We start from the raw sequence: 14593 nt of genomic DNA on the forward strand, positions 1-14593 counted from the left end.
TGTGGCGGCGGCCATTTACATGACATCATATTCTCGACTTGATGTAAAAAAATTAAAAGACCAAATAAAAATAATCCACAAGAAGAATCAAAGTTTTTCATTTTTTTTTTAAATTACAGCCAAAAAACATCGCAAGGTTACTTTTGCGCCACCTGTAGTAAGGATCTGAATTTAATATTTGGCCATTCGTAAGCAACTCATAATAAATAATTCCTAGTTATTTGTTGCTGTTGCAGCAAAAACATTTCCAATACATGTACGTAGAGTTTGCCGGGTCCTTCCAGCAACGTAAAACTTTCCTCGCCATTAGGGTCATTAGTCTTGGTTTGGCCACCGTTTGAGCTGCTTCATCAGTCCTTGACCACGATCGTTCTTGCACAATATTGTCGTATGTGACACATTTCTCATCGCCAGTTACCATCCGTTTTAGAAATGGGTTGAGTTCATTCCGTTTGTCCAAGGCTTCGCTCGGTGTGGCACTCAAACATCGAGCTTCTTTTTGAATCCAGCTTTTTGAAAATGGCTTAAAAGTGATTTATGGTCGATCTTGAGCTTCTGGGCGATGCTAGAACTACTAACATTCGGCTCAGCTTCGATTATTTTTGTGACTTTATCGCTATTATCGCAGACCGGCCTGTGTGTGCGAAGATCCACCTTTAATATCAAAAATGGCGGAGCCGAATCGACGAAACTAAAATTCCACGTAATTAGCTGTTAAGGTATCGGCAACGTAAACACTATTCACAATTTTAGTGGTTTAGCTTGCATTTTCGCCTTTATCAAAGAAAAATTTTAAAATGTGCCGAATTTTCACTTTGTTGTCTTCCATTGTTAACACCCTGTAACTCATAACTGGATGGAACAAACAAAAAACAGCACACACATTTTTTTAATGTGAAATGTCACCCTGACACCGAGCATAAACTTTAAACTGTTTGCTCGATAATTTACGAGATATCGATCACTACAGCCATCTACCGAGATAATAATGGATTTAGTGTCCCCCAAACTAATATTTATTTTTTTTTTTATATTGGAACTGTAATATTAATGAATTTCATGTTCACTCGTGTAACGAAATGTGATTTATATGGCGTGAAGTAAAACAGGTCTCGCTTAAAATAAAAGGCAATGAAGAAGAAAAAAATATATTCTTTATAGGACAAACTCCACTAAGCGGGATAGCGTGCATAAGCAGGCACAGCAAAGCTAACAAATGTATGATTTTCGAGTTCTATATTTGCTGTTGCCAACTATCATTTGAGGCAAAAAACATAACTGAGGATCAATATAATTAATAGTCATAGATCACAAATTAATGACAAGAGAAAAAAAAAAGAAAACGATATCGAAAGTGCGAAGTCTGGACTGTGCTTATTATTATGCATGGATATGCAAGCAGTGCCTCATATTATAAAATGAAATTACAGGTGCATAATTTCACTATTCATAATAGCATTACTCACGAGTCTGATAATTACATTTGGGATGAGTCTGAAGGGAATCTTGTAGCGTCTACTACCACCACATGTATTGTTAAATACTTAGAGAAGTGTTTACTTCAGTCACCAGATACGAGTATTAACCATGTCATAATATATTCTGATGGCTGCTTTTATCAAAACCGCAATGTCATATTGTCAAACGCATTGCTATCTTTATGCATTGAAAAAAACATAACGATAGAGCATAAATATTTAATAGTTGGACACACTCAAATGGAGTGCGATTCAACACATTCGCTTATCCAAAGAAAAATTAACAATAAAAAAATTAATCTTCCGTCTGAATTTGTTCAGTATGTTAAGGATTCTCGAAAGACTCCATTTCCACTGAACACTCATCACCTTATTCATTCATATTTTCGGGATTACGACTCTTTTCCTAAGCGATACTCTTCTATTCGTCCAGGTAACATCATCAAAATCAACTTTCACGATCTACTTTTACAATAAAATGTGTTTTACAGGCAAAAAAATTGGTGATCCTACCGTTAACAGAATTCGAGTACTGGCATATGATCCGCTTGGAATTATTTATTTTAAAACAAACATCAAAGAGGAATATACTCTTATTCCACACCGATGTGCCAAAAATTTTCATGACTCCCAACTTGCTCCATTACATACCAAAAGACTAAACATTTCTAAAAAAAAGTGGGAACATCTTAACGATCTGAAGGCCTTTATACCAGCAGGTTGTCATGATTTTTATACTAATTTGCCCTATGAAAATGAATATCAAGATTTATGTAAAGTTTTAATTTTTTTACGAATTTAATTTCTTTTTGTTTAACTTTCGTTTTGAGAATTATTTTTTGTTTTGTTGGTTTTATCAAAATAAAAAATATATAATAATAAATTGGATAATATCCATTATAATATATTATTATTATTATTTTATTATTATTATTATATTATAATCAATTTAATGCAAGAAATAAGCAAATCAATTTAATGCAAGAAATAAGCAAAATATTTTGAGAAAATTACCAAAAAACAAACTTTCTATTTGAGTTTCGCCCTTTTCGATTTCAGAAAAAACTAATTGTAGAAGGCGTAAGTTTCATATATCTGTAAGTAATACGAAAAGTAATATTTTTTCTTCAAATACTGATTCGTTTATGAAAAATAATCTTAACCTGAGAAAATATTGAAAAATTTTGCCTTATTTTTCATTTTAAAAGGTTTTTTGCTTCTCCTGTAAAATTTTTAAAACGTAACTTAGGGCTTTTTTGATTTCAAGTGATGATATGTATGTATATACTTATGTATTTTCTTACACTGCATAACACCGTATTTTGATAGTTTATAAGCAGTACAAAAAAGCGTAAGCATTTTGTTAACATTTTAGTTGGCCTCTATCTCTGTAACGTAGCTATGCGCACCACTGCGACTCAGTCACGCAGAACCAAAGTTCGATAGGCTTATCACAGGCATTTCGGCCAGATTGCGTGGCAGCACAGCTGCACTGGTGCTTATCACACCAACAAAGTATGCAGTTGGAATAATGGAAACGTGCCGTAGGGCTAATTCCAACAAATCTGTGAGAATTTTTGAAATGCGCCGCTTTTGCGAAATATGCAAAGTGTGCAAAATGTACAAAATTGTATGCCTAGTCTATATAAATCGAGTGTGGCAAGCAGAATGGCCAATTGAGTGCACGAGTAACAGTAGACGGTGTGGCAATGTTGGAGCGACGCAAGCAGCTGGCTTTACTGCTGCTAGCCATATTTGGTAAGTCTAAATACATACACACAACTATGTACAGTTTAGTTATGACCATCATTTATAAACATTTAATATCCATTACGCAGCCTTTCAATACTCAGAGGGATTATTCAAGAAACTAATCTCCCTTGAAGACCATCCATGGTCAGCGGAAAGTGCTGAGCATTACCATTTTAAATTTCCCACACTTAAATTGCTAAAACCTTTCGGTACATTGGAAAATAAATTGGTTAATAAACTAGAAAAGAAGGAGGAAGGCCTAGGGGCATTGATCGAAAAGAAATTAGAGGACTGGGAGGGGAAAAAGGAAAAGTTCGATGAGAAACTTTTAGAGGTATTTGATTTCCTTAAAGAGAAGAAGCAGAAGGAAACAGAGTACAAGCCACATTATGAAACGCCGCCACCACCGCCACCACCGCCACCTCGCCACTATGAGCCTTATCCGCCAGCACCAGCACCAGCGCCTGCTCCCAAGCCAACGCCAACACCAGCATCATATGGACCTCATCCACCGCCATATGAGCCTCACCCACCGCCATATAAACCTCACCCACCACCATATGTTCCTCCTCCACCAGCACCTCCCTCATATTATAGTCCTCCAGACGCACCACCATATAAACCCAACCCACCATCACCTCCATCACCACCACACTACAAACCACGAAGACCTTACGTACCAGCGCCGACACCTTCTCCTCCATCACCTGCTAGATATTATCCAGAACCGGATTCCAGCGAGGAGCACTCTTATCCGTATCGGCCAGTAAAACCGAATCCTCCTTCCCCAACAAAATACGAACCACGAAGACCTTACGTACCAGCGCCGACACCTTCTCCTCCATCACCTGCTAGATATTATACAGAACCGGATTCCAGCGAGGAGGAGCACTCATATCCGTATCGGCCAGTAAAACCGAAGCCTCCTTCCCCACCAAAATACAAACCACGAAGACCTTACGTACCAGCGCCGACACCTCGACATTATGAAGAATCGGGCTCCAGCGAAGAACAGTCGTATCCGTATAGGCCGATAAGACCAATAAGGCCGAAACCAGCAGTGTATTGCGCCGATGACGATTATGATGTGCGTTATTTCACTTAGTTGTTGTTATACTTATTTAGAAATTCAGATTCAGTTAGGTTATTGTGGAAAAAAGAAACAAACAAAAAATTAAATAAAAAAATGGGATTACATATTAAGAAGGCAAGTATTTTTATTAAGTAAATATGTATGTAGACATAGCTATAGTTGGTTGGCCAAATTAGCCAAAAGCCTTAATGAGGAATTTTTAATGACACTTATGTGGCCGAGGGATGAAAATAGTGCTTCATAGTTTTACCAGCTTAAATCAGTGCGAACTCCGGCGGAACATCAAAAACTGGCCCATTGCCGTATCAATAATCGCTCAATAACCCTCTCTCTAAGTTATTAACGCCAATTGAAAATAGAATTGCTTTATGAGAAAATCTGCTAAGCGGATACTAGGGTGAAGCAGGTTGAACTTGCAGACGAAGTTGTGACTTCACATAGACCAAGTAGACGGCTGTACCAGAAAACTTAGTACTACCGAAGCCCAATTGAGTTAAGCAATGGCATTTTTGTTCCATTGGCGAATTGGTTTAGTCGATTCAGTTTCTTACCGATGTCCAACCCAAAATCTAGCAGCTGCCTTTTGCCGAACTGCCTAAGTCGTAAAACAGCAAGTAGTGAAAGCACATGGTGAAAAAAGTTCGGAATAAGCTTAACCGACTGGTGTTGAAGATATACGAAAAAAATCAACACAATTACCACTTATGTCGCTTCGTTGCCGTTTGAACTATAGATGACTAGATGGGAAACTCTTTTTCTCGTGAGAGCGCTGAAAAATGTGCATTTTTTATAACATTAGCAAATATTGCCACACTGGTAGAAACATGAATTGGGTATTTTTTAAATAAAAATTGGGAATTTTTAGTTTCCACACCACCATTGAGGTTACTATTTAGTCTTAGCCTTATATCACTAAAAACAAGCGCAATCTGTATGAAATATGTACATAAATAAGCAAAAAATTTAAAAATTTATATGTAAATGAAATTATTTAAAACTGAAATACAAAAGTAATTTAATAATAATAAACACGAAAAACACAAGTTATAACTAAATGCATGACATACTGCGATTTTTTAATATAATATAACACAGAAAGTGGGTAACAAAAAAAAAATCTCAAACATCGAACAGAATAAGTTAAAGTAGATTACCTTTAATCTTTGTAAAACATCTCAAACTCAAATTCAATTCCCTTACCTACGCTTTTCAACCATACAATATTTACGTATATACAAATTTACATAAACCTACACACAGTTTTCAATAAAATTACATGTACATAAGACTAATTAACGACTTCTATGAAAAGGATATAAGAGGCTTTGGAAAATTCTAAAACTCCCTTCAATTTAAATTATTACGTTTCAATTGAATTAATTTTAAGACACCTAGTTACAAATATTTAATCGCGTCATTTTTCCATTAAGCAAAAACGAACTGCTTTCGTTATTATTTTCGGCGTGTTTTTTCTGGCAGCCCGCCATTTCGCCTATCAGCTGTTCAAAATCCCATAATGTGTGAATGCTGCCAAGTTTTGAAACGCCCTCATGGACGTGCTCTCTCTCAAAATGAAAGAGTTTCCCATCTTATTATCTATGGTTTGAACAACGAATACTTGGATGAGTTTGTGAATACGCATGAATGAAGCGGGCAGAATTCTGTTGCCGAATCGCCACCGTTGGTGGAAAAAGTACGAGTATGTATGAGTATATTTCGGCAGAAGATCCCCTACTTTTCTTTTCATTCTCCCACTTTTGGAAGTGTATGCTGCTATAAGAAGAGAGCTGTATTATTAGTTCTAAAAGAAACCTTGGGTTTTCTCTTCTATGTTTAGGTTTTCTCTTTAGAAGTCATTAAGTTTAGTTACTACGTCTTGCGTTCGTTTCCATTAGTTCTAAAAGAAACCTTGGGTTTTCTCTTTTAAGGTTGGGTTTTCTCTTTAGAAGTTAGTGAGCAGAGTTTCACGCCTTGAGGTCACTATCACGCCTTGTTGACTAGTTGATACAAACGCAGTTAATATCATTTCTTGATTACCTATAAGAGAATGGACACTTCCAGCGTGTGTACCGCATTCAGGCAAGCGCCTTATTTTGCTATCTCGTCAGCTGCGCTGCTGTTTCGTTATCTCACATGTCATTCCGCGCCAGCACCCAATAAGCGGTAAGTTTTTAGATATAGTCAAACTTTCTATGACATCTTTCGAAATGTTTCGCAAACATTTCATGCACTAACTTCGAAAAAAAACCATCTCTAGTGGTCAGACTTATTTCTCATTTGTGAGACGTGAGACTCATCTGCGTAATTGAAACTGCGAAAAGTGGTGCGGATTTTTATGCGAGAGTATTATCGGCCACGAGACACTCAAGGCGAGTGCACTCACTGTCAATGGCTGCCATCCAGAAGTAGTCCACTAGCATGCACCATCCATAACGTAGCTGCGGTGGCGATTCTTCAGAAATCATATTCCACGCGCAATTTTATCAAATGCAAATTAAAATAAAAAATATTAAAAAATGGCAAGTCACTGGAACTGTTTTATTCAATTCGAATGCTCGAACGCTCTTAATGAAAAATACTATATTTTTTGAGTTACTTTCATATGTTTAAATTATCCAATTTCATTTCATTGATTTGAATTGCATAAGTATAAATTTATTTGCCACGAGCTTATCGAATTAATATTGTAATCAAGCTATTCAGCAAACATTTTAGTACATGAAGTGATTTCTGAGACAGGAATTCATACTAGTTCGAAAGGGACCAGAATTGGACTAGGTGTTAAGGGACTAGTTCGAAAGGGACCAGAACTGGACTAGGTGTAAAGGGACTAGTTCTAAAGAGCCCATAATAGGACTAGGTGTAAAGGGAGTAGTTCTAAAGATACCACAATATGACTAGGTGTAAAGGGACTAGTTCTAAAGAGACCATAATCGGACTAGTGGTTACTTAGAGGCATATGTGAAACAAACGCATTGATTTCACCGTTTATATATATATATATATATAATGATGCTTGAAACGTTGTATTTTATGTCTTATACCCTATCGCATCTACCTTATACCTTGTACCGTAGACTACTACTACTGATATCTTGCACTTTATTACTTTGTACCCCATACCTGTAAAGCAAACTTAAGCCGTAGTTCAGAACTAGCAGGTTTGACAGCAGGGATTTTACACTTGTATATGTATGTATGTATGTATATGTGTTTATTTGAGTTACAACCACATACCATAAGCTTATTTGTACCTTTTATGCTCCTGCCGACCAATCTGCCCCGCCTTGCTTTGAACCTCATGATAGACCGCTGTATAATTTTTTTTAGATGTACACCCATATTTGCATATAAATTGAATTTTCCTGTAGTCAGCAGTTATTTTTCATCACACCCAAAGCTTTCGTATGCATATGAAGTTATTCTCATGTATATTTTTTTTTATATGAATGTAGATGTAGTTGTGCATACATTAATATGTGTTCTATGCGTAAAAAATGATGGCTCTATTTAATTATAAAACACTGCGCGCCAAAAGTGATCTGAGCGTAATATCCCATTGCAATCAAAAAGTCGACGCAATGCCGCACAGTGGCTTCTGTATAGAAGAAATTCCAAATGAGGGAAATCGGAAACATTTTTTAAATATATTTTTTCTGATAACTGTATAGGTGTTCTAAAAAAATGCATTCGATTTCTTTGTTTGAAACATACTCTTCAGGAAAAATCGAAGAAATTGCTGGTAGTAGATATTTCTGAGGATTTTAATGCAATTTTGATTAATATTTTTTTCGATTGGTGAATAACTTTGACAATTTTTTATTATACATACAATGAACAGCAAAAAAACTGGGACACTAATATCAAAAAATTCAAACTTATTTAAATATAGAAATTAATCACAGATTTATAAGAAATCATTTGTATTAAGCGCAAAAGTAACCTTGCGATATTTTTTGGTTGTAATTTAAAAAAAAAGAAAAACTTTGATTCTTCTTGTGGATTATTTTTATTTGGTCTTTTAGTTTTTTTTACATCAAGTCGAGAATATGATGTCATGTAAATGGCCGCCGCCACAGTTGATTGCCGTTTGAGCCCTTTTTATGGCATTTTCTATCACTTTGGAAAAATGTTTTCCCCTTCTTACCTGAAGGTAGTCAAAAAGTACGGAAAGTAGCTAATTAGTCATGTAATTAGAGAAAAACTAAGTATATTAGTTATTTAAACTATATTAGAACAAAACAACAAAAAATTATTGTTTTCTTTTAAAGCAAATATAATATTTATTTAGAATATTTTCGATGTTTATCTAACAACACAAGAGCACGCAGAACTATGTTTTGTTACTGTAAGTTAGTTCGTAGTTGTGAAACAAATATTAGTTAGATGTGAAACGAGAAAAAGTAAAAACATGGAGTCTCTAACTGAGTATTTTCATTACTAAATACTGCTAGTAAACAAAATAAGCTTTTTATTTAGATTTGCGAGTATATTTTTTATTACAAGTTCAGTAGTTTATAGTTTAAATTTGGTTTGCCTTAATATATGTAATTGGCCCTAATATTAGTAAGTTTTGGGAAAATGTATTCATATGGTCTTAAACAAATATTTTATATATTGCTAATATAATTCACAAATTTACATTAATCAAATGCAATGAGAAAAATTGCGGAAAGTGGCTCGTATGGGTGTTGGAACTCTGCACTGATTCGAGCAGATGTAGGGACGTTGAACTTGCCCAGAAATCAGAAACCAAAAACCTGTAAACCAGAAGTCTTAAAAATTGCTAACTTCAAATATATAACTACGTCTTACGTCCCTTGTAGACGGAAAGTGAGAGCGTACTGTTATAGACCCGGTATGGTATCGGCGTAGACAGCCAGTTCGGAAGCCAAGTCGATTTCAGTGGCACCAGCGCAGACACATAACGACCGTCACTTGCCAAACACTTCAAGTTATTTACACCATCACCACAGCACGCTCAATTTCATCAAAGTCATCCATGAAATTGTCCGAAGAACCACATATGACAATGGTAGAAACACACTCATTCTTGCCTTCGTTTCTAAAAAGCACTACAGTTGTAGCACTCCCGCTGCACTTACGCGCCTATGAACTCCTGCAAATAAAAACTTTCAAATACAATTTAGGTATTTACAAATATTCTAACATAATTTCCTAACTGTGGTATATGTAAGGTGACCGCGATTGTATTTGCAGTTCTAACAACCTATGAAGGAAAAGATTTAATAAGAATTTGTACAAATGCCTGATCGAGATTTGCATGCATGAGTACTCAGAAACGAGTGCTTCCTGTAGCAGAAAGACAGCTTCAAATGACCAGAATCAGGACATGATTGATCTAAATAATGAAAAACATTATTCATTTGAAAACAAAATTTGTTTTTATTGCAATACCTACTCGAATGTTTCCAATTAAGTAAACGGTTTTCAACAAATATGAATAAAGCAACGTGTCACAATGGAAACAGTGTTGCATCATATAATTGGCACCAAAAGTTTAGTTTTTACAATTCAAAAGTTTTTTTGTGAAACATGTACTTTTTTTTTATAAAGAAGCAACACATTTTCAAATAAGGGATCCGAGTTGTCAAAAGGGAGCGAGAAAGCTGCTTACTTACCTAACTTTCTATAATTGAATCATGAAATTTCATAAAAAAATTTCAAACTTTCTTACAGTACAAAAAATTTTAAAAATAAATAAAGAGAAAAAATTGGGCATAATTTAAAATAAGCAGACTCATTGACGAAAATCTGTTGAGATGAAGGACATTTTTTAATGAGGTTAAAAAAGCTCACTGTGGGATCCAATTTCTGTATGCCTGAGTAAATAATAATAAGTTTTGCATTTCTAAGAATAAAAAACAAAATTCAAACACAAAAAATGTAAAGTGTAATCTATAAAAATACTAGCTGACCCGGCGAACTTTGTTCAGCCCTAGATGCAATAAAAAAGCAGATTTTTGATTTTATGATTTGAACATGCCACATATATTTAACCATGTGAGAAACATTGATTTTCTAGATTCAGACCACAAACTTTCAAGGATTGGCCTTGTGATTTGTTAATAGTAAACTTCAATGCGCCACAATACTCGCATCATATCGAAACGCTGCTAGATTCAAATCTGCACTTGATAATTCTCTTCTTGTGCGTCGAAAATGATCTACTTGTTGATCTCTGTTATTCGCTCGACGATTTCGCATTGCCAACCGAGCCGTTTCACGAGCTGCCTCGCTTTGCTCTTGTGATTGAGAAGCACGAAGTCGAGCCATCGGGCAATTCCTTGTGCTTCTTCAGTCGTTTCATTCGCAATGTTTCATGTCCTTCTTGCATTACGGCTTTGTCGGGAAAGATTCGATCGCCTTGGTCGCGCCATTGATAATCATGATTCAAAGAGAATACAAATTACTGTGATTATATACATATTTCTGACAAAATTTATATTATCAAATTTTCTACTTAACTATAGAAAAAATTACGTTTAGCTGCCATTTGCGTTTTTGTTATACCACATTTTATAGTGACTTCACGGAATTGCGTTCGAAAGGGATAAAAGGTATTCTATGTCCGTCTCTTGGTTCTAAGCTACCTCTGCACCAATTTTCAGCCAAATCGGTTCAGCCGTTCTCGAGTTATAAATAGTGTAACTAACATGACTTCCTTTTATATATATAGATTATGAAAATTAGTTTTGAAATTTTCATAAATATTTTACTGAAAGTTAAATCTTAGTTTTGACATTTCAGATATGTTTTAAATTTTTCTTTTTCAAATTATTCTTTTCTTATGTATTATTTCATTATTTATTTACTCAATAAAAAATGTAAACATCACACACAATTTTTGAAATTTGAAGTTGCATCTTAGTTTTTTACATAAAAATTAAAAACTCTTTCTAAAAGGTAAATCTACGACTTAAAAGTTCGATTATATTAAATTTTGTTTTAATTTATTCTTTTATTATGTTATATTTTATTATTTACTTACAAAAATATAAAAAAATGTATAAGTACCAGACATAAGAAAAAATTAAATTTTAAATTTTTATAAATGCTGTTCTGCAAGAGGGATCATAGTTTTTTACATAAAAACCAAAATCTAGATTAAAAAAATAATAATTTTCATAAACTTTGTTTTGAAAGTTAGATCTTAATTTTGAAACTTCGAAAATGTCAAATCTTTTGTTAAATTTTTTTCTTCCATTGTTATTATTTTATTTATAATAAAAGAATATAAAAAGAAATTATAAAAAACAAATTTTAAATTTACCTTAATACTTTTCTAAAAGTTAAAACCTTATTTTCAACATTTTGTATATGTCTTAATTATTTTTAAATTATTTCTAGCATTATTTATTTACACAAACACTGCAAAAAACGTATAAATAATATAAAAAAATTGTTTATGATAGGCAAATTCGAAATTTTCGTAAATATCTTTTGAATGTTGGATCCTATATTAGTTTTGACATTTCGTATATGCTTTAATTGTTCTTGTAATTTATTTATTTATTATGAATTATTGCATTACTAATTTACGCAAAAATAAACAAAAAAAAACATTTATAGTTTACAAAAAACAAATATTATAAAAATCAAATTTGCAATTTTCTTAAATATTTAAATATGAAAAAATATTTTCCTTAAAAAAAACAGAAATTTTGGTAAATACTTTTCTAAAAGTTAAATATTAGTTTTGGCATTTCGGACATGTTTTATTTTTTTTTCGTTTGTAATTTATTCATTTGTAATGCATTATTTTATTATTTATTTACACAAGAACAAATGCAAAAAAATATAATATGAAAAATATAAAAATAAAATTTAAAAATTCTAAAAAATAATTTTCTGCAAGTTAAATTCTAATTTTAAAATTTCGAATATAATTTGATTACTATTTTTTTTTGCATTTTGAAAATGTGTTCTCTTGTTTTGTATTTGCCATTTTAATTTTTTTTATATTGTATATTTCCCAAATTTTATTCAAATTATGCAAAAATTTCATCACACTCATTTTTAGCTAAATTGCGCGCTAAACGTTTACGAGATATTAATTTTTTCCGTTTTTTATCGGCTTGGAACCACTGTGCGCCGCACACCAACACCCTAACCTCATTGTGCATACATACATACATGCCATAGCTATGTATGTGCATATGTGCATACCAACAGTTACATTCCTTCCATTACTTCCACACTCAGCCGCTGGGTACCATCAACAAAATTGTCATCATCAATGTCAGCGTAATGACATATTGTGCGCATATTTGCATAAAGTGTTGCTGTTTTTCACCCACCACCCATTCGCCCACTTTGTTGTAACCATTCGCTTATCAACTCCACCCCCAACACCATCAGCGCGTTGCTCGCATTTTCATCCACTGATTGCGCATCTTTTACTCAATCATCCTTCGAACTCTGATCGTCACATGCATACCTACAAACACACATACATGCACACAATCATATTTATAACGGTTTTTATGGTTTGTTGTTGTTGCCGCAATGACTGTCATATGGGTGACAACAAAGTGGATTACGTTGTCAGCAATATGTCACACACTTCCGCCCGCCCACACCTCTGCCTCGGTCATTTGTGCAAATACATGAAAAGGATTTTTACTTCAATGCCAAGAGTGTCAAGCCAAGTTGATTTATTTTTTTGTGTTTGCTCAAATTCAATTAATTAAAATTTAATTATATGCAAATTTTATTTGAGGTTTTTTCTTAGTCTTTTCTAAACCAAAGACAAAAAAACTTAATTATGCACATTGTTATACGCCCACCCTAGCACAATGGAGGCGCGTGGTGCGACGCGGAAGTGAAAGAAGTTTGATTGTTTGAATTCTTGATTTTCAATGGATGCCGTAATGGAAACTTAAATGAGGAAGTGAAGTCTTACGTGGGGCAGTTAGTTCTGTAAAAAGACAGCTTTGTGTGAATGTATGTCACCACCAGACACGCATGTATGTATGTATGTCAAACTTATTTAAAGGTTTAGAGTGGTGATGATTGTCGATTTTGCAGCTCATAAAATGCCGAATATGCAGGGTTACTGGGAAAATTGTCCTAGAGCATTAGTATTTAGGTGATTTGTGATTAATTTACTTGAAAAATGTTTGAAAAATATAATATTTCTATATTAAATAAATAAAATAAAATAAAATAAATCCATTCGGGATCTGCAATCCACACAGCTGCTTTTATTATTCCCACTACCTAAATGTGTGCAATTCTCAATAGGTATTGCGCTATTTGCTGATCATTTAATTCCATTATTAACTCTGAAAAGATGCAAATACTGTGCAGGCGTTCATATTTTTCTAACACTAATTTACAGCCAAAAAAACACACAAAAAACCCAGAACTAGACCTTCCAAAACCTGCGTAAAATCGATCGCTTAGTAAATCCACATCGAGGCATCGAGATATTCAGCCCAACCAGGCAATTCATCGTAGACTGTTTTTCGTAGAAACTAAGAAATTGTAATCATACAATTCGCATAACTCCGAACGTACATTTGAAATTCGTAGCCCTTTCCGACCTATGGCCAATCTAACCAACCAATTGGTATGCATTTTTGGTCCCTAACACTTTGGTCAGTGTAGAAAAGAGTTAAAAAGTTTATTTCGCCAAATCTTCTGTGTATCCTTTATTTCCAGAATACGCACAATTGTTGCGTTTCGGCCTGAATACAAATAAAAATCTATAAATAAACACAAAGACACGTTGCTAGAAATGTTAATTTATTTTATTTTTATTAGGCACTTTTATTATTTTTCTGTATGATATTTCGCAAAATAATTTTGTCTTTTATTTAAACACAAATAAACTTTACATTTGGTACAAAATAAACGTGTGCGGGATTTACAACCAACACGCCTGCAATATCTTGCTGATGACAAATCATGCTCCTCTGGTATATGATTGTACCTATCAAGCCTCTTATCAATGCATGGCTGTTCAGATGGTCGATATTTTTTAGATACACTTGGAGTTTCTTCTTCTTCGGTATCGGAGATATACTCTTCACGTCGCCTTTTCGCAACAGCTATCAGTTGCTCAGCTAATGCTAATCTAAAACTTAGTAAGTCATGAGAATCCGCTCGAGATTTCGAATTTATTTTGTAAGATTCTCTGTACTGTAGCCAAGAGTTGCAGCATGCAAGATCAATAAAATGAATGAAAACTTTCAACGTCCACTTACGATTTTTGAAAAACGAATTGATCCATTAATTGATCACA

The 14593-nt window shown here is 33.9% G+C and overlaps 1 protein-coding gene across 1 annotated transcript; it reads left to right on the top strand.

Moving 5' to 3' along the window:
• The first annotated feature begins 3102 nt into the window (after nt 1-3102).
• LOC129237946 (uncharacterized) lies at nt 3103-4436 on the top strand. The gene is made up of 2 exons (XM_054872946.1): nt 3103-3236; nt 3317-4436. The coding sequence occupies exons 1-2, from the start codon at nt 3188-3190 to the stop codon at nt 4333-4335; spliced, it is 1068 nt and encodes a 355-aa protein (XP_054728921.1). The 5' UTR covers nt 3103-3187; the 3' UTR covers nt 4336-4436.
• The last annotated feature ends 10157 nt before the right edge of the window (nt 4437-14593 follow it).

Source organism: Anastrepha obliqua, chromosome 2 (assembly GCF_027943255.1).
Source record: "Anastrepha obliqua isolate idAnaObli1 chromosome 2, idAnaObli1_1.0, whole genome shotgun sequence".
In the NCBI taxonomy this organism is placed as follows: Eukaryota; Metazoa; Arthropoda; class Insecta; order Diptera; family Tephritidae; genus Anastrepha; species Anastrepha obliqua.

Excerpts from the sequence above, each read along its gene's own strand:
- LOC129237946 (XM_054872946.1), top strand. The coding sequence starts at position 3,188 with ATGTTGGAGCGACGCAAGCAGCTGGCTTTACTGCTGCTAGCCATATTT. Across the intron at positions 3,237-3,316 it reads ACTGCTGCTAGCCATATTTG|CCTTTCAATACTCAGAGGGA; the intron begins GTAAGTCTAAAT and ends TCCATTACGCAG.